Here is a 20,482-nt window from a genome sequence, read left to right as displayed (position 1 = left end):
CTTGCTAGCAGAATGGTTTTGCGCAGCTGTAACTAACTGAAACATAATAAACAATTCTGATACAGAGTTCTGGCATCACAGCTATTTCTTATCTTTGCTGTTGTAAATTCTGATGGGCTAAAAAGCACAAAAGTTTATTTTAGTCATTAAAGTAAACATACAACTGAGAATACACACAAGGGGCAGAATTGTTCTTTTAAAAGGTGCCATATTCACATGGTCCAGATTAAAAGTAGGAGCCACACATTAATAAGGTCCAGGGCCCAATATGTTTTCTAGTACAAAAACTAGCCAATCTGAATTTAGAAATTATTTGATAAATTGGGTTGTAGAGAAGCCTGTCCTAGTCCATCTTTCTTTTCCTTTTACTAATATCCTAGGAAGACATTTGATGTAGAAGTTCATTTTAAAGTCCATTCACAAAGCCGCTAAATTCATAGTGACTGTATATGAGGACTATCACAGTTAATGCAAATGAGCTGAGCAGGCTGCTTCTGAGATGTGAGTTTGTACCTATTCCTTCTCAGTTGCTTGCCACTTCACTTAAGCTATTTGCTGCTGTAAATAAGATGTGACATACAGTAGGGTAGCAAAACATGTTTAATAAAACTTCGGGATCAGGTAATCCTTCTCCGACAAAAAGTGTGTGTAACAATGGCTTTAAATCACGTGATTTATAATCTGTGAAGAGAGAGAGCTCTGTTGCATTGTGTGGACACATCCAACATTTTATTGGTGTTGTATCAGGATAACCATTCCATAGGATTTTATGGGTTTATAATACCTCTAAGAATTGAGTAAAAACATGTTCAGTTTAGCATTATCAAAGGTTTCATTTACACAATAACTTCCTTTGTATCCAGATGGCATTCTGAAGTCCTTTATGTCACTGGTTATTAAATCGGTTCAGATGTTCTTTAAGTAGCCTAGCTCTGTACTAAACTCTTTCATGTTTGACATAGTAATAGACAAGCACTACAAAAGTAAATAGCAACTAGGGTTGGGATGGGATTTATCTGGCATTGTGTTAAAGTTACATGGATTACTTTGGCTTTAAATAATAGACCTAGTAACTGGCTTTATTTGCTCCTCTGTACATGTGGTTTCATGTGCCGCGCTCTACTTTCAACAGAGCAGATAAAATATCAACACAATTAAAAGTGAAAAATAATCTGTCTGCTTTGCCAGTGGAGAATGCTCAGGGAACATACACTGATACAATAGGTTTTGAATAATTTATACCCAGCACTTTTTTTTCTTGCAATCTGTAAATGAGGACACCTAATGCAGCTAGGATGATACTCTATCCGTCACCCATTAAGACAACAAGATTGGGGTGGAGGGGAAGAGGAGAAGGTATGCTTCAGATTACTGCATTTTTGGAGTACAGAAAGGATAAAAATTTAAAAAGGAGACATTTGTCCAGAACACTTTGTGTAAGTGAGCTGATAAGAGACATTTTGAAAACTGAAATGTTAAATTAATTCAAAGTCTGTGAGACTCTTGTAAACTTTTCATTTTTTTTCACTAAATTAAAAACACAGGTGTTGTGTTCCTTTCCCCAGATGTAGGCATAAAACACACTGTGCTTTGAGCTTCCCTTTCTCTGATTCAAGTACACTACAGATGCTATTGAAAACAAACAGCATTTGTTTTGCAGAATATTTTCCTGTATGGAATGAACATCTTAAATTACAAAAATATCACTTCTGTTTACTTTTGGTGCTGAGGTCTCTATTGCCCCATCACAGGGGATTTGTGCAATACTGTAACACCCATTAACAGTAATGGAAACTGTTCATGTAAATGCCCTGTGCCTCACAGATTCCGCACAATAGATTCCTAGCAATGGTATTCAACACTAATAAAACAAAACATGAATTATGTTCAGATGGATGCTAGCTCCATTTTTTGTTCACTTCTAATAAGTGACTAACAGTGTGGCTGGTGGCTATTAATTATAAACTCTAGTGAGTGAAGATGCCGTCTTTCTTTTTATTAAATATAGGGCAAATCAGAATGTACTTGAAGAGGTTTTATTATGGATGTAAACTTACCAGACTTGCAAGCCAAAGTGAAAGTCTCAATCCATCCAAAGATTGTGAATTTCCAGAATATCTAACCCGACATCTGCCTCTGTTTGTGCTTGTGTGTGGGGGGCAAAAGATGGCAGCAGGCCCAGCGTTCCATGCAAGTAGTGTTGAACAGTGTCAGTTTTCAACCAGAATCTTTCCCCAGCAAAAAAAAGAATTCTAGGAAACGTATGGCCTATGAACATGTCAAGACAGGCAAGACTTGTTTCTTGCCCATAGCTGGATGCACTGGCCAAAGCAGCAAAAAGGATCACTGCAGGGTGTTTTAGCTAGCCTACCTTTTGGAATCTAGCCCTCCAGTGGTGTAAACAGAAATAAATACCTCCAGATTTATATAGAGCAATGGTTGTGGCTATAACTGAACACTGGGCCTTAACAAATGTGCACTGTATAATGAGAGTGCACAGATATATTATATTGTGACCACTGTTGATCAAATACTATCGCAACCTGCTATAAATACCTGGAATTCAATAGACACACAATAACTCATCCGCACCCCCCAAACTCCTCTGCTGTGAACTACAAAATGGGATAGGTGTACCAGAGACTGTGTAGCAAATCCTCAGCTATGCAGTACAGCAAAGAATAAACATTAAATGAGCAAGGGGAAGGTCTCATAGTCAGGGTCAAATGTTCCAGATACCATGTGTTGAGGATGAGCTGTAGAATCCAAGATTGTGTGGGTGCTTATGCCTTAGATTTAATTGTTGCATCTTGAATTATTACTTAATTGGAGTAAATCTCTAAATGAAATGATGCCCCTTTTGGAGGGGGAATAGAGGAGATTGGGGAAGTGTAATAGCCATTCAGGAAACAAGATAAAAGTGGAGTCTTCCCACCTGGGTAATTAAGAAGCGTTTTTGACACACTATACCAGCAGCCAGTTGGTAAAACAAGAACCATGGGTGAGATTCTGCAACCGCTGAGTGCAACTATATCACTCGGAAGGGTGTGTAGAATGGAGGTGACTGGCAATATTTTCAGACTTTCCTGGAAGCACATTTTGAAAAGAAATTGTAGAGGATAAATCTTCCACCTTGCTATATGTACCTGGCCAAGAATGAACTAGAGAGCTACAATATTTTCCAAAGATTCTTGGTATTCGATGTCAAGAATACTGCGATCTATATAAGCATATAATTTGCATAATGTACATTTTCTTTGCTAGTAAGCAGTTGCCAGGTGAGACCATTGACCATCCTGTTACATACTGATGTAATAAAGTTGAGTCTCATAAATTTGAACAGTTAGTAGATGGACTAATTAGAGACTAAATTAGTTTGGAAAAATTGATGATCAGATCAAGGCAAAAGTATTCTAAGAGCTCTATGTGATTTGTATTGTGAACAGTGAATATTTACAGTGCTGGCAAAAACAGCTTTCCAAATGAAAATGTTAAGTAGTGAAGGAACAGAAATGCATCTAATAAAAAATGCATACTTTGGGTGAAATTCTTGATGAAAGTGAAAACAATGAGCATTTTGCCACTGATTTCAATGGGGCCAAGATTTGTCCCCAATTTGCTGAAGACTGAACGTATTGGTAACTAAACAGCAACAATTAGATCTGTTTGCCATAAATACAGAGGCCATCATATCAAAGTGACAAAATGTCCAACATAGTGTGGGGGGGAATGTGTTATAAATCGAATAAAAGTACTCATGTTGGAAAGGTATGTCACTCTCAACAAATACTTCAGAAAATTTCGTATGCAAGCTTTATTTGGTGCCCAAATATTTCTTAGTCCACCATAGGGCCTCCCAAAAAAAGAGGCTTCGTTGAAGCACGTTTCAAAATCAGATCACAAAAATGTAATTTCTGATGGGCCCCTTTATAATCGGGAAAACCCCTCTTATCAAAGTGGCAGTCAGTACTAGTGTGGAATTTACTATGAAAGGATGCAAAATAACAGACTTGTAGTCTGGACATCTTTTTCAGTGCCTGTTGAGAGGAGATTATGAAAACCAAATATTTTCAAATGCAATTTTGTTGAGCTTTTTAAATGAATCTGGTACCACAAACATTTCTAAAGCTGGCACTGCTTTATTGCCTTACAGAGCAGTATTTAGCATGTGGATTATATTTCCCAACGGCATTTCAGTAATTTAGTTTTGGGTCAGGACCAGTGTGATAAATTTGTAAATATCCAGTCTATGAAACCTAATGGGTCTGGATTTTTTTCTGCATTTTTGTGCTAAATTCAGAAAGAAAATTAAACATTACCTTAAAAGAATTTTTATAGAATATTTTCTTAAGAAATTCTGCAGTTAATCTTCTATTACATAGAATTTGTCCCATGAAAGAAACTAGTGTATTTTGAGGGGTGTTTGATTTGGGGTTGTTTTTTTTAACCTAAATACCTATATTTTTTTTATTTAAGCTTTCTCCTATATTATTAATGGATACTTGAACTCATGGATGGTAGGGCTGTGTGTCTCCCTTCTGGAGTTGGATCTCCGTGTTCCATTTCACTGTAAGTTCACGTTCTCTCTGCTGAGGAGTGAGAGAGCCTTTCTGCTAGGCCACCAGATCTAAGCAACCCTTTTAACCTGGGATTTCATTACAATCCATCAGGAAGGAAAATGAGAAGGCTATCAGAACAAGTGACCTGCTAATGGGTGTCAAGTAGCTATAATGACCTATGTATTGCTGATATATTTTGGGTTTTGTTTCCTCTGTTCTCTGGGTTGGGTGATTTGTTTTTGTTGTTGGTTGTTTTAATTCCAGCAGTGCCCACAAGGTACTAGGTGCTATCTAGTTCCTGCCCCAAAGAACTTGCAATTTAAGAAAGAGCTGGCAATCTTTTTTGTATTTTTATGGCATCTTGCAATGTTGATTACCATTTTGTTAAATTATTCTACTATCTCATTCATTCTGAGAGGATTCAGCTGCATCACTGGAGACTTTTTGTGTTGTCTGTTCATTCAGGGCAGCTTGCTGCTTGGTTTGTATGATGGATGTAAGCAATACATTTCCCTTAGTAGCTGAGATGAAATTTCACCAGAGATTCAATTTACATTCATAATGTCCTAGAGTCGAGGGAAATGTTGACTGCCAGTGAGGTATAGACAGGTCATGTGGCACAATAGAAGCTGAAAATGTTAAATGTACATCTTGGGGAAACAGGACAGGTAGGCTCACTACTGCACATGCCAGCTGTGAACTGATTTGTGGTGCACTGCATTCATCATTTGTGCATTTGGAAGTTGGTAAAATACCCTCTGTACTTGAGCAACTCATTTAATCTCCCTGGACAAGTGGCTGTGTTGTTCCGCTCAGTGTTGCAATGCCTAACTGACTTAGGCTTTGCTACGCTAGCGCTTATACCAGCAAAACTTTTGTCACTAAGGGGTATAGGGGAAAAAACACCCCCTGGAGCGACATAACTTTTGTTGGCATAAGCGCTAGTGTGGACAGCGCTATGTCAGCAGAAGACGCTCTCCTGCCGACATAGCTACCGCTGCTCATTTAGGTGGTTTTATTGTGTCGGCGGGAAAGCTTTCTCCCATTGACATAACGTGGCTACACAAGCGCTCTTACAGCGGCACAGCTATACTGATACAGCTGTGCAACTGTAAGTTTTAAGTGTAGAATAATCCTTAGGCTCCGAAGTGCCTAACTCACTCTTGAAAAGGAAACTTAGGTCAATTAGGCATTGCAATGCTGAGCGGAGCAACATCTAAATACCTTTTAAAAATCTGGCTCTTCAGTCTACCAGTGCCATCAGAGGATAATAGTTCCTTCCATCAGAGGGGTATTATGAGCATCAAATCCATGAATAATTGTGAGGGATTTAGATGTTGCTATGTGGAGGGATGTCTAAGTACCTAAATAATAGAGTTAGATGTAAATATAATTATTGTTACATCGTTAAGTTAAGGGACAAATGTTTTTCCCTTCGTACAAACATGTCTATTTGTTTTTACTTCCTATTTTTCTCTAGAACGGTTTCAAGCAATAGGTTTAACATCTAGCATGAACAGCTGGTATTGACACCTGTAATGGGGTCTCAATAGCTTAGAAAGTTTTTATTTGGTTTTTGTGACGTCATGTTGGATAACTTAAAGAAACAGAAGTTCTCTACCACTTGACCGTACTGTCAAATGTCTTCTAACGTCAGGCAAAAGCACTGGAGTCAAAGTCTCCTTTGGGGCTAGAAGGTCCCATGAGATATTGCACAAGGGGCATGATTAAGAAAGTACTTTTCAATTCTTCTGATTGAAAATCTCTCATTCATAGCATTGGCATCAGAAAAGCTCTGGGGATGCAAGGGATTTATGATTAGCCCTCATCTGCCTCCCACTCCCTAGTTATATTATCTGGAAGTCATAGCTAGCTGTTAAGAAGCTAAAAGACCATAAAATTATCTACTTACATATCTATAAAATTGCTATTAAGAAACCCTTTCATACAGTCTTCAATGACTGCATCTTGGAACAAATGCATTATGGAAGCAGAACTATCATTACATCCCTTGTGATCAGACATTGTGCTGCTCTCAGGTTGTACACCTGTGGTTTGTAGAACACATTTTAAAAGACAGAAACCCCTCCAAATATTGAATCAGTAAGTGTTCCTACACAGTGGAGTGGTGTTGGCTAAGATTTTATCCTGCTGGATGGTGAAACACTGTTGAAAATTTGAATCGTACTATGAAGCTTCCTAATAGAGCTCAGTTATAGAAATACTTTTGCTGAATATCTGTGGGCTGATCTGTTAAAATTCTTAGGCCAATGTGTCTTGTTTTGGGGTTTTTTTTTTTTGTTGTTTTTTAAGCTCCGCCAATATTTTCTTACACACTGCACCCAAAATACCCATTAACTTTCTCAAAGAATAGAAGTACTCCCTGACTCTCATTTCTCCCGTTGCTCTGTAAACACACTCTCTCGATATAGATAGTGGACTTATATTTGGGAAGGTTTCCAGGTTCACAAATGGATAATCAATCCTGATGCTGAAAATCTTCCCCATGTGGAATTCTGGTTAATTTCAGCAGGGGTTCTGATCCGTGTTGGGATTGGGCCCCCTGTGCAGTTATTTCACCTCTCAACACAAAATTAAAAATAAAAATCCTTCCAAAAAACAAATGGAGATGGCATTGGAAGGACATGTGCCATACTGGGTTAGGGAGTTTGATTCACTTTAAAATCAATCAGGACGGAACGGTGTTTACAGTGTTTATAACTAAATCTATAAACCCAAGCTCACCTGTTTTATTTTAGCCTGGATGTTATATTATAACCTGAAGCCTCATTTTTTGAATGCTTCTACTTACTTCAGCCGTCTTTACCCTGACAGTAAAACAAGTTCCCTTTATTTTTGATTAAAAGGTGCTCCTTATGTTGCAAGAAAAGAATATTCAACTTTTAATATTTCATAAAGTCAGTAAGGTTATCATATCCAACCATAATGTTGCACTCATGTTATTAACTTAAAAGAACAGGTGGTGATATGAGATTGGCTATGATTTATGTTTGAAGCCCAGGGGGTTTATTTCATTATTTTTCTGCTTAATTGCAGGGATTTTTCCGCAGAAGTATTCAGAAGAACATGGTTTACACATGTCACAGAGATAAGAATTGCGTTATTAATAAAGTCACTAGAAATCGCTGCCAGTACTGCAGACTACAGAAGTGCTTTGAAGTGGGAATGTCCAAAGAATGTAAGTTGTTTCTAGAAACAGTTTCTCTCATTTGTGTTACCCTGTATATATGGGGATCATGTGGGAAGTAATAGTACATTATCATATAATTAAAGAACTATCATAATGCATATGCACAAAGGAACAGAACTTCAGTTTCGTAGGCAACCTTAAATCTGGCATTTCCTAACTCATGAGTGCTTGACCTTACGACTTAAGTAACTTTATTTTAATGTGTTTTTAATGCAATATACAACATGTGCAATATGGTCAAGCGAATGTGGATGTGAAAACATTAAAGGGACACTTTCATCTTTTTTTTTTGCCATTGGTTAGTTTTTGGTAAGGGAACCCTTTCAATAATATGTCCTGAATTTGAAAACAAAATCCTTTAAACAAATTCCTATTTAAAAAAATTAAGCGTGTGTCAGTTGCAAGATAGCTGCACCTGTACCCTTCCCTCTGTGATCTACTCCATGAGTTCCCAGTCAGGTCTTCACCTGACTCTGAGCAGGAACCCTTGTCCCACTCCCTTCTGATCAGGAATTTTAAGACTGCATAGCTCCCTGCCTTACACTGTGATATCCCCAGCAAGCCAATCTGTCTAACGGCCAGCACCTGGCTTTTGCTTCCTCTCTGGGGGCTATGTCTAGTGTACTGACAGCAGTTACAAGTCACCACACAGTTCTTTCTAAGCAAGCACATTTATTCTGAAGGTAAAAGCGTTATAGAGAAAACACACAAAACCAATAAAAAGAACCTACTACACACATGTTAATCAGAGGTCACCCCCAACTCTAATATCGGGCTCTGGTAGGAGTCAGTCTTTCTAACCCTTCTGCAAGAGTTGAGGTTCCCCTAGGATCTAAGTTCCTGTCCATTCGCTGGATGAGAAAGAAGGCCTTGTGTCAGTGCAAATGTTGCCTTTGGATCCCAAAGCCCTTTCTTTGTTTGTTGGTCTCTGAAAACCTTGTTGGAACCAGTGTATTCAAGCTTCCTGGGGGTGGGGAGAGGGACTTGGTGCTCTGTGGGAGAGTGTACAGCCTAAGTGATTCACCTTAATCATCCACCCCACACACACACATACTGGTTTTGACTCCTGGAGAAGTACTGGAATCTTCCTCCCTGGAGTTGCATACAATCCTTGGCCCCCAGTGATCCATAAACTTAACACAATCTGGTCCCCAAATATATTGCATGGGATTACAATGTCTGTCCCAATAAGGATTTTTCTCCCCCCTGTTTTTTGGTTAAGAAATGTTTTTGGTAGGCATAAGAGCCACACACACAAATGAGCTGAAGTTCGGCCTTTCATCTCTCTCCCCTTTTTCTTTCTGCACACATCTGCCTGCTACTTTTGCTGCCTGGTCTCTTTCTTGTTAGGGTGACCACCTGTCCCTTGGCCATTTTAAACATTACATTGAAGTTTATGATAATTGCGTTGTATGAAGTTTATGAGGTATTGCACTGACTCAGTACAAATGTACACTTAAGAGAAAAATACATGCTATGCTAAGAGAAATGGTACCTACATGTCCCTTAAAATAAAGCGTTGTCCCTTATTTTTCATGTGTTTTTCCCTTATTTCCAGCCAACAAAGGTGGTCACCCTAGTTTCAGCCCTGTTACTCCAAATAGTTTCAGCCCTAGTTTCAGCCCTGTCCCTCCCTCCCCCCACCCCCAACCATGAATTTGACTGTACACAAAGTGCTGCCAAATGTTCAAAGTAAGCAAACAAAAGAGAAAAAAAGAATTATTTGCATCTCTCTCTGTTCTAGTAATATTTGGGGTTACTTGTGATGGACGTTGTTTGGTGCAAAGTGTTCGGAGGGCAATGTGATTTATTTTTCTTCCAAGTTGAGGGTGGCCTTTTACTTCCCATAGTGAAAGTTTTCATGCTTATTCTCAAATTTGCAAGGGTGACTTAAAAAAAAGTTTTTTTGTTTTTTTTTTGAGTCATGTAATTGTGGCAAAAATACTTTTTTTCCATTTTAATTTTAAGGTTATTTTCATTGTATTTTTTGTACATAGGCCACTCAAAAATGACTGACGTTTAGAAGCTGGCACTTTTCCTGTTTGCTCATACTCATTGAAGACTAGCCTGCATACCAATTTTTGTGTGGAAAAATAAATTGATAAGTGAAATAAGTGTTTGTAAAATATATTAACTGCACCATTGTGCGTCTGTAAAATTTATCAATGATAAGGATGGCTATGAATGCATGCACACGCCACATAATGAATGATCTAATTCTGTTGTCCTTCCTCAGTCAAATCTCCAGCATGTGGTCATAACCAGTACAGAAACTCTGAGAGAGAAAAAAATAGAAATGAAGATTCCATTGTTAGATTCACCCGCAGAAGTCCCCCTAGAGACTCTTGACGAAAGAGTATAACACTGAAGAGGGAATTATAACCAAACTCTAACTTAAGCTAGAGAACTAATCTAAGCAACTGTCCTCCTTAAATTACATGAAACTTCCCAAATGGAATACAAAGTGGTACACGGAGAGCCAAACAGATCCCAGAGTCTCCTATTGGCCAGGCTCCAGCATAAGGAATCTGAAAAACAATCTGCCTTCATGTGATGAGATCTTTCTCACACTCACATTAACAGAGCACTGCATGTGCCACTATAATTAAAGAACGTGAGTGACTGAACATTTATAATATAAACCAATATCTTCCTGAATTTATAACTCTGTAACAACAAAATTCCCTTAGTGCAGAAATTTAGCCTGCAATAAGTCAACCAAGAATAAACCATCTGATTGTTTTTCTAAGGCTTAGTCTACACTTAAAATTTTGGTTGACATAGCTACATGGGTTGGCGTGTGGAAAAATCCACACCCCTGACCAACATTGCTGTGCTGACCAAACCCCCAGTGTAGAATGCTTCCATCGATCTAGCTACCCTTTGGGGAGGCAATGTTCCTACAGCAACAGAGAAAACCTTTCTTTTAGTGTTGGCTGCGTCTGTGCTACAGAGTTCTGCCAGCATAGCTACAGCAACATAGTTATACTGGTTTGGCTGCCATAGTGTAGATGTACTCTAAATTACAGGAGTTAGTGGAGGTGAGGAATAAAAGCTACTGATATTTGAAGTCTTTGGAGCAAATGAGGCTAAAACTGCATCTAGCAACAGTAGCACAAATGCCTTCTCAAGCCTATGGGAGCTTTGAAAAATAATCTTTACTTGTGGATGACATGAAATACGAGTTTATTTCTTTTGCTGGATAAGGCCTTTGTAACTCAGAAGCAGCATTTTTCTTTTCCATTTGAAATGTTGCTAGTCATTTAATATATAAACTGGACTAATACTTTGGATCCTTTGGGGAGGGAAGAAAGAATATGATTGATCTATTTGGTTTAGGAAAAGGGTTTACTGGACATGAACAGTGGAATTTTCATAGACACTCCTGGCAGTTGAATAATCCATGGATTTAAGGGCCTATGGGCCTGATTCTCCCCTGTCTTGTACATTGTGTCTCCATGTGCATCAGTGCAAAGCGTCTGTAAAATGCTACCAATCAGAATGGCAGTTTCACATCCGCACTGCTCTCACTTCGCATCAGATGTTGAATGATGACTCCAGGGTCCAGATTCTCTGTTTTAGACCTTGTGTCATCACTTACAGCAGTGCGAAGTGGGTGTGAAATTCTGCCATTCTAAGTTAGTAGTATTTTACACCACCTTTACACTGGTGTAAATGGCGCCACAACGTGCCATTCATTGACATGCCCACCTTTTTCATATTGGGTTAAAACACAGATTAATGTAGTCTGTAAATTCAGAATGTGTGTTAGGCTAAATCTGCACTACAATTTCGGTATAGCTTACGTTGTCCAGGGGTGTGAATAATTCACATTTCTGAGCGATGTAAATTTTACCGACCTATGCACCAATGTAGACCGCATTATGTTGGCAGGAAAGCTTCTCCTACCGATATAGGTACCGCCTCTTGTGGAGGCAGGAGTTACTGAATCAGTGGGAGAGCTCTCTCCCGTCAGCTCAGAGTGTCTTCACCAGAAGCGCTACAGTGGCACAGCCTTCGTGTAAACATGGCCTTAGACTGCAATTACAGTGTAGACATAGCCTTAGACTGCAGTGGCTGACAAGGTGTTTGGCTAGATACGACTCACTGTAAGAACTTTCACAGGTGTGAATGATGTTAGGGACATTTATACTGTACCCATGAAACTCATGAATAATAATTTTTTTTTTATAAAAGAGAAACCTTTTATAAAAAAAAATGTGTTTTGTGTTTAAACATGCTTGTTTTAGCTGTTTCTCCTTAAATTGTAAGGGACCATTTTGATTAGCGTATGTACAGTGCCTAGTAAAATGGAGCCCAGATCCCTGACTCAGGCCTTTAAGGGAATGTCTACATTGCATTCGGGAACAAGCCTTCCAGCCCAAGTTCAAAGACCAGTGCTGGGGCAGGGCTCATGCTAGTGCTCTAAAAATAGACGTGTAGGCATTGCAGCTCAGGCTGGGGCTCAAGATCTGAAGCCGGGGGAGGGGGAGAAGGGTGGGCTTATGAACTTGAGCCACAACGTCTTCACAGCTATTTTTAGAGCGCTAGCACGAGTCCTGCTACCTGTGGAGCAGCCTAGGAGACTCATTAGCTTTGCTTACGTGAGCATGCTAAAAATAGCAGTGCGGATGTTAGGGCATGGGTGCAGTGGCGTACTGTGCGTCTCTGGTGCCCGAGGGCCATACTTACATCCGCCCCCCCCCCCCCCCTTTCAACCCCCAGTCAGCAGCGCCCTGCGGGGGGGGGTGTGTGGATATGCGGCCCATGTTCTGCTCTCCCCCACTCCCCTTCTTCCCCCCTTTGTCGGCAGCAGTAGCAGCGTCAGCAGTGCCCCGTGGGGGGGTGTCTGCGGGCCCGTTTCCCACTCTCCCCCCACTGTGGACGCAGTGGGGGCTGCCCGGTGGGGGTAGGCGTGACATGCTCTGATCACCACAGCCCCCCTCGGTATGCCACCTGAGTCCAAGCCTACCTGCCCCCCCAGGGTCTGAGTGTGGACAGATAGCCCAAGCCACCTGAGTCCAAGCCAACCTGTGCCGAGATGTCCACTGAGCTATTTTTAGTGTGCTAGCTTGAGCAGAACTAGTGTGAGTCTGTCTGCCCAGTTTGGGAACATGCTGCAAGCTGCAATGTAGACATATCCTTAGGGCTTATCTAGATGAACAGTTAGGGCACAGCATGCTAGTGTGCTGTAGATTTACATTCCAGCTGGCTGTGCACTATCTCTTCATCTAGATGAGCCCTAGAGCTCCCACAATGCACACTGAATTCTGTGGCACATTCCTTTTTATTTGTGTGTGAGGATATACAGAGGTCTAAATGCTTCTCTTCCCCTCCTCCCACTAAGGAAAAACCTGGGGGGGCGGGGAAGGGGAGTAGGGGAGGAGTAGGAAATACCTTGCGGTGAACATGGAGCAGTTCCTGAATCCAGCTTCCCTCAGGGAGTAGAGCATTGTGGCCAGAGGAAAGGGCATGGCTTTCAAACCACTTGGGGATCGGTGATGCTGAGGGCATCCATAAGGAGGACTGTCTTCTATGCTGTGTTTTTTGTCCCCAAACCCTGAGCAGTTTGGTTTTTATGTGAGCCGGACCCTCACTTGTTCCTCCACCACATGGGGAGTAAATGCCACAGTACAGAGCTGCCAGCAGTCTTCATCCAGGCAGGATCATTTCGGGTAACAAGTAATTGACATATTGACATGATGTCTTGTCACTTACAGACCACTACAGTGTGTAGTTCTGTGACTTTTTTTTTAATATTGTTTACTGGTAAAATCAACATGATACAGTTTTTAGAGAGTGAGAAAAGTCACCTTGCCCCAGTGTATGCTGGCTTCCACGGGTTCTGTAGCTGTTGTGAAATAACCAGCATATTATGTTCTGAAACATCACATCAGAGTGGGTTTTGGAAATCTCAGCCGGATTAAATGATACTTAAAAACAACAAATAGGGTGATAATGTATTCATTGCCCCTGTCAGCCTACGTGTTGAGGGCATTCAGCACATATTGATAAGGATGAATGAATTATTACAATACTCTTTTCCCATCACCTTCAATTAACTTGTAATCCTGCTAATTTTCAACAGCAGACCACAAAACACTGTAGATCTTACATAAACATGCTTTATTTAACATTTCATTGAAGCTGAATGGAGAAATTCTTTTAAATTATAGCAGTTAGAATACAAAGTGCCTTCCCCACAATATTAATATTAGAGACCTAAACTATCTAGTGTTATCCCTTTAAAAGCAGTAGTATTTCAGAAATGAAAGACCTTAAATCTTTAATCTGGTCTTCTTACACAAATGTCTCTAATTTTTCAATGCATTTCTTCAGATGTTTATATAAATAAAGGCACATGTATTAGAGGTTTGTTAGGATCTATTTTTTTTTAAACTACCCTTTTCCCTATTTCACCTGCCTTCTTATTGGAGCAGTATCTGGCTGCAGCTATTTTACCCCATGGCATTCATTCCATGAACAAAGGACAGTAAAAGTACTTCGGGGGCATGTAGGGAAACAAGCCTATGATATTTAACCAGCCCCAAATGGAAAAGTTAATCATGTTGGGCAACTGCAAATTGGACCTCAAATGACTATTCCTGAGGGCAAAGGAAGAATGAATACATAGCTTCAACTGTGCAGAATTCTGTGTGCGTGCAGTGCAGTTCTGTAGCTTACTTATAAAAACACAGAAGAGAAATCCCTATATTTTCTTTTAAAGAAGGTGCAAAAATACTTGCCCTCACATGCATCTTCTTGGGAGTTCAGAGAGAGTTATGCATACGTATCTGAGGGTAGAACTGACCTCCACTCAGTGCAGTGGATAGGATTTTAAAGGCGCAGTATTTTGGAAGACAACAACAGACTTGTGCATTTCTCGCATATTTGGAAATAAAAATCAGTGAAAGGTAAAGTGCAATGAATTTATATTTCCTTACTAGCTTATTTTCTTTCAACTGTAACTTACTTTGTGGATATGATTCATTGAGAGAGGTAGTGACAGACCTGCCTGCAGTGCAGCTATGTGATTATTTGTGTTATGGTAGTGACGGTGAGCTCCAACTGAGATTGCGCTCTATTGTGCTAGCAAATAGAGAGTGAAAGATGGCCCTGGCCCCAAAGAGTGTACAATTTAACCAGACAAAGGGTGGGAGTGGAAACAGAGGCATAGAAAAGATAAATTATTTTGCACAGGTCAAGAAACAGAGCTAGGAATAGAATTCACATCTCATGACTCCTAGCTCAGTGCTTCATCCACCAGACCATGCTGCTTTGGGAAGCAATGAGCTCAGCTCTTTGGATTCAGTCTCAAGTGCCAACAGTGTGCAATACATTAGGGATTAGTTATGTTGTTTGAGCTAGCTATGCAAGATCACATGGTGCATGCCCAGAGGCTTATGCTCTGGTGATGTGGGGCAAGCGGGGTTACGACCCAAACACCAGCAGGGAGCATCAGTCAAGGAATTTCTTTCAATTCTTTTTAAAAATACATCTCAACAATTTTTTTTTTTTTTTAATTTAAAACTTAGGAGGCTGTAATTATGTTATGTCACACGGGACTTTGAGCTGCTACCGACTGAGGAGGCCGGCTGTGGTTGACAGTGTTTCATTATCTGATAAAACCTCAGGAAACTAACCTCTGCCTTTTTCTGACATGACATTCGTGTTAAGGTTGAGGCATCATCCTGCTCTGCCCTCAGGTATTGGAAACAAGGCACACGGCTGCCTGTGTTTGTGGACTGGTATTTCCCTAGACCTAACACAGGCACATAGTGAGGCATTGTACAATTATAGCATAGGCAGGAAAGGGGGGTAGAATTGCTTCAACAATGGGCTTTTTCAAGCAGGATATGGGAGAAACCACCTTATAAGTTGAAATGTATCCCTCTTAGTACAAATCCAGAGTATCCTGGATTTTTGTGGGGATCTAAGCTCCTTCCATCCCCATGTTGTGGGGAGCCACCTTCCATGCCACACCTTTCAGCTCTGCAGGACAGCTTCTGACCTTCCTCACCCTCTTTGTGTGAAAGCTTTAGACCACGGGAGTCACATATTGTAGTTGCTAACCCCATAGCCCCTCTCCAGACCTGCCCCACGTGTAAATTTGTGATTCTGCTTACAATTAACCTCCCCTGTGGGGAAACATTGCCATTAAGTGGGGAACCCAGTGTATTTAAAAACACAACCCCCCTCTTTACTAACATTATTTTAGAATTCTGGGCCTTCGAATATTTAGGGGTCCATGCTTCTCTGGGCATATGGTTGACTTCTAAAGTGGTGGGGGAAGGCTGAGGACTAAACACAACATTTTATCAACGAGAATGGGATCTCTTTTCAGATCTTGAGAGAGGTGTGAGTTAGTCCTCAAGTCGGAGCCAAGAACTCCTGAATTTATATCACAGGTGAAAATGTCTGCCTCCTCTGTCCTCTTTGGCCAGCCAATTTCCCTGAGTGTCAAATGTGGATGATAACCTGACTGTCAGGAGTTCTGGGAAAACCAGTTAGTGTTTGGAAAGTGGTTTGAAGAAGAAGAAAAATCCTAACTGTGATAATGCCACTGAAGGGAAGAATTTGAGCGACAGGAAAGCAGGGAAACTCTGAAACCAAGCCTCCCAAATCAGGTTCTGCACTCTGTGAAATTGCACAGGCTCAGAACATCAAGCCCAAACATTCTTGTGTCCCCAAGGTGGGCCTGTTTTGGGTAGAGAGAGAGAGAAAAACAGACACAAGGATGCTTCATGTGTTTGAGAGCACAGTATGTTAGTTTTGTGTGTTTGAAATACAGTAGCCTAATGTCAAGGTCAATCGCATGCTATAGAAAATGTGTTCTCTATGATTTGGTCCTGAAAATGAATAATGGATCGGTTTTGTTGTGGAGAGTGGAGATCTATTGGTTGCACATTGTTTCCTATGGTTATACAAACATCTTTGGTATTGAGGTTTTAATGTCTTCAGAGAAGCAGATCCCTTTATTTTCTCTGTTGAGGTCTGTCTCTTTCCTTCTGATTTTTGCACTGTTTTTAATGCCAGTTTTAACATTTAAAGGATCAACTTATATCGAATGTTATTATTCATAATTTACTCTATGTTCTGTGAAGATGGTTATGTAATAGCAGTAATTGCATCAACTCATCTAATGCGCTTTCTTCCAGCGCCATGTACAGCAGATTAATAGCCCATGAATTCATTTGCAGCTCGTTGCGTTTCAGAAAATATTTCAGGCGGCAATTAATAAACTGCTAAAGAAAATAACAAAAATGATTTTTTTTATCTATGTTAACTCTCCAGCTGAACAATTTACTTGTGACTTTCATTGTGTGATCTAAGTAAATTCTCTTCTAATTTCTGACTCAATCACAACTGAATCTTGAATGTTGCTCTAGTCAAAACAGAGTTTGATAATTAATCTGTTCTTTATTTTCTTAAATGTTAAGAGATAAAGGAAATTGTGTTCTAAGCCGCTGCAATTTCATTCATTGCTTTTCAAGTATTACATAGATATTTGTAACTTTAAACCATGACATGATCATGGTGCAGCATTTACTTTTGTTTTGTCTTGAAGAGAGAGAAAATATGAAGTATGAACTAGAAATTGAAGGCCCAACGACACTTGGCATAATTCCTGTGTTTCTTTTTGTGGCCAATACTCCGATGATGTACAGTAGAACCTCAGAGTTACGAACATCTCGGGAATGGAGGCTGTTCGTAACTCTGAACAAAACATTACAGTTGTTCTTTCAAAAATTTTCAATTGAACATTCACTTAATACAGCTTTGAAACTTTGCTATGCAGAAGAAAAATGCTGCTAAGTGAAACAAGCACAGAAAGTTTCCTTACCTTGTCAAATCTTTTTTAAACTTTCCTTTTATTTTTAGTAGTTTAGAATTAACACAGTACTGTACCGTATTTGCTTTTTAAAACTTTTTTTGTCTCTGCTCTCCCTGATTGCATAAATCTGGTTCCAAATGAGGTGTGTGGTTGACTGGTCAGTTCCTAACTCTGATGTTCATAACTCTGGGGTTCTACTGTACGCTTAATCTGGGGTAGAAAGTGGGTCAGGGAAAGGGTGAGGAGGTGTTGCTGGAGCACATGAAAATCAACTGTTAACATTACAGCACCAACTGGAAAAGAAAAAGTGAGGGAAATTCTATAACTCTGCTAAGCAAAACACAGGGAGAGTCAAGTTCTTAATGTGTCACCAGGACAAGAAGGAATGATAGAGAATGTAAAAACTGAGAACAGAGCTGGGGTTCAGAACCCCAGGGAAACTGGGAGAAAGCAAAGCCCCAGGGAAAAGCACTGGTACATACTGCAGGACATGCCAGTCTGACTCTAGAAGTGCCTTTTCTTTCCCTTCTCCTTTAAAACTGAATTTCTTTTCATTTTCTGTTTCAATTATTTCAGTCCCTATCATTTCTTCTTGTTCAAGTGAAATAGTAAGAATCATTTATTTCTGAATACAAGGGGAAATGCTAGGCCGTGGCTCCTTCTCTGTTAACAGGAACAATATTTTTAAAAACAGTTTGCCTCCAATGAGCTCTTGCTTTCTTTGAGAACAGAGTAAGTGTGAGGGAAACATTTCTGCTAGGTTCACATAAAGAATGATCACATGTCCTCATCTGGAAGCTACACTAAGGCATAGCTACAACAGTGATCCTTTCAGTGGTCTCTGCTGTAGTATCCACATTGTCAAAGAGACAAAACTTATTTGATCTTGTACACCATGTCTGTGGCATTCATTTGCATCCATAAAGCCTAGTCCTCCTTGCCAACAATAAATGTGAACCTTTCCCATATTTTGTTTAACAAGATTTTTTATTACATTTGTGACACTCAAAATGATCACATAGAATTGTAACTTCATCACTGCAATATCATTTACCTCTGAAATTGACAATGATTTTTGGAGGGAGGGGGCAAGGTTCACACTTCAGAATATGTGGCGTTTGGATGTTTTGTATTTTAAAGTCCTGGAGCCTCAAACTGCCTTTGGCCCTTGTACAGGGTTTCCTGTCATACAGGGTAAATTGCATTGAATAACACTGACTTCCTGTAAAAATTATGGTATTTTTCCTACAGTATAGGTGAAATTTTAACAGACACTTTGCACTTTTTTAAGGCCTTCTGTCTAATTATCTCAAAGTGCTTTGCTAACTTTAATGAATTAAGCTATAATGCACTCCAGTGAGGTATCATTATTCCTGTTTTTGCAGAAGGAAAAATGAAGGCTCAGAGAAGGGAGTTACTTTATCCAAGATGACACAGCAAGTCTTTGGCAGAGTGAGGAACAGAGCTGAATTCGCTGAACCCCCAAGGCCACCCTTTCTTATTTTAAGGGGAATACATTTAATTAGGGGTCACACGCAGGTTTTTTCCTCCTCCACTTAGTAACATTATTCTAACCATACAGTTTTTCTACACTTTTTAACCATTTCTTTTAAAATCAGTAATTTGTGGTACAAAATGGAAGTTTCTAGCTGCATGCAATGCTTGTGGCTTTTTACTTTTGTTTTTGTTCTTTTTACTTTGGAGACAAAGCTGGTGCTCTCCTTGAGATCTGCTACGTAAAATGAAGTGGCACTTCTCAAGTTTGAACCTCCATAAAACCATCACATAAGTTGACACACCTGGAAGTCTCTCCAGCTGAATCCCATGCCTGAGCCTGTACAGATTCTTTACTAACTCCCACCCCCTTATGGCAGACTGAATGTTTCCTCTGGCACAGGACCATTAGTGGCTAGCAGCAAAAGAAAGCTATTTGGGGTACTTCATCTGTGAGTAAGACAGGTTCCATGCAGGACAGGGCACAACTCCCATAGCGCTAAGTGTCTTGATCTTCGGAGACAGCAGTAACAGGTAATGGTGGCCAGCATGCAAGGTTTCTCTTAATGTTCAGCCACATTCCACAGTTTCCGTTACCTCAGTGGAAGATTCTGGAGATTCAGGTCTTTTCAGTGAAGGAATTATCAACAAGAAGTGACTAGGATTTCTTTGGTTGCCCGTTCACTTTTTTTTGTCAACCCACAATTTTGCTCTCTCAGTATCCTTGTGGCTCTACCTTATCAGTCAGTTTCTTACTAAAATGTATTAAATTAGTTCAGTCTCGGATATGTCTTTCAGTGCTTCTTCATCATGGCCCTGAAATGCTGACTTGGTTTGCTCTAGCTTTCCTGTTGCTCCTTTATGACCTGGCCCTTTTTGATCTGACTTGTGTGATTTTGTTTTGTTGTTAAGCATTGTGCCAAACCTTGCTCCCTGGAGACTGTTGCAATCCAATCTCATGACTTTATCAGCCTTGTTTCAGTGCTCTCATGCTTCCTTTGATGCTTAGCTCAGTGCTTCGGCATTCTCTCTAGCCTTTGATGTTTGGTCAGGTGCTTGGGGTAACTTTGATACACTGACAGGTCTCTTCCTTCTTGGCCCCACGGTGCGATGTAATGGTGTTTTCCCCTAATGATTCACTGGATTTTCCCAACAATTCTCAGCATCTGCATTCTTTGTGTTCCTATTATCTTTTTGTCTTTGCACACATATATTTCAGGATATGGTCCTCTCAGAACCTGGAGAATGAAGAAGAGTAGATGTGGCAGAAATATGTCAGTTTGGGATGAAATACACTGGCTGAATCTTCTGCCTTGGAGTGAGCATGACATGCATGATTGTCAGGTCTGCCTTAAAAATGTCACCCAGAGCTGCCAGGTTTCA

At 40.1% G+C, this 20,482-nt stretch overlaps 1 protein-coding gene across 13 annotated transcripts in view; it reads left to right on the top strand.

Annotated features, from left to right (window-relative positions):
* Nucleotides 1-20,482, top strand: part of RARB (retinoic acid receptor beta) — a 483,315-nt gene that overhangs the window by 403,268 nt on the left and 59,565 nt on the right. For 12 of the 13 annotated variants that reach the window (XM_067561902.1, XM_067561899.1, XM_067561898.1 and 9 more), the window contains one exon: nt 7,617-7,758. In XM_067561902.1, the coding sequence (XP_067418003.1) occupies nt 7,617-7,758 (142 nt within the window). The remainder of the gene's footprint in view (nt 1-7,616; nt 7,759-20,482) is intronic. The other variant, XM_067561909.1, reaches the window with a different exon arrangement.

Source organism: Emydura macquarii, unplaced genomic scaffold (genome assembly GCF_026122565.2).
Source record: "Emydura macquarii macquarii isolate MOO-44397 ecotype Brisbane River unplaced genomic scaffold, CSIRO-AGI_Emac_v2 contig_2422, whole genome shotgun sequence".
NCBI lineage: Eukaryota > Metazoa > Chordata > Testudines > Chelidae > Emydura > Emydura macquarii.
This window is presented reverse-complemented; position numbering and strand designations above follow the sequence as displayed.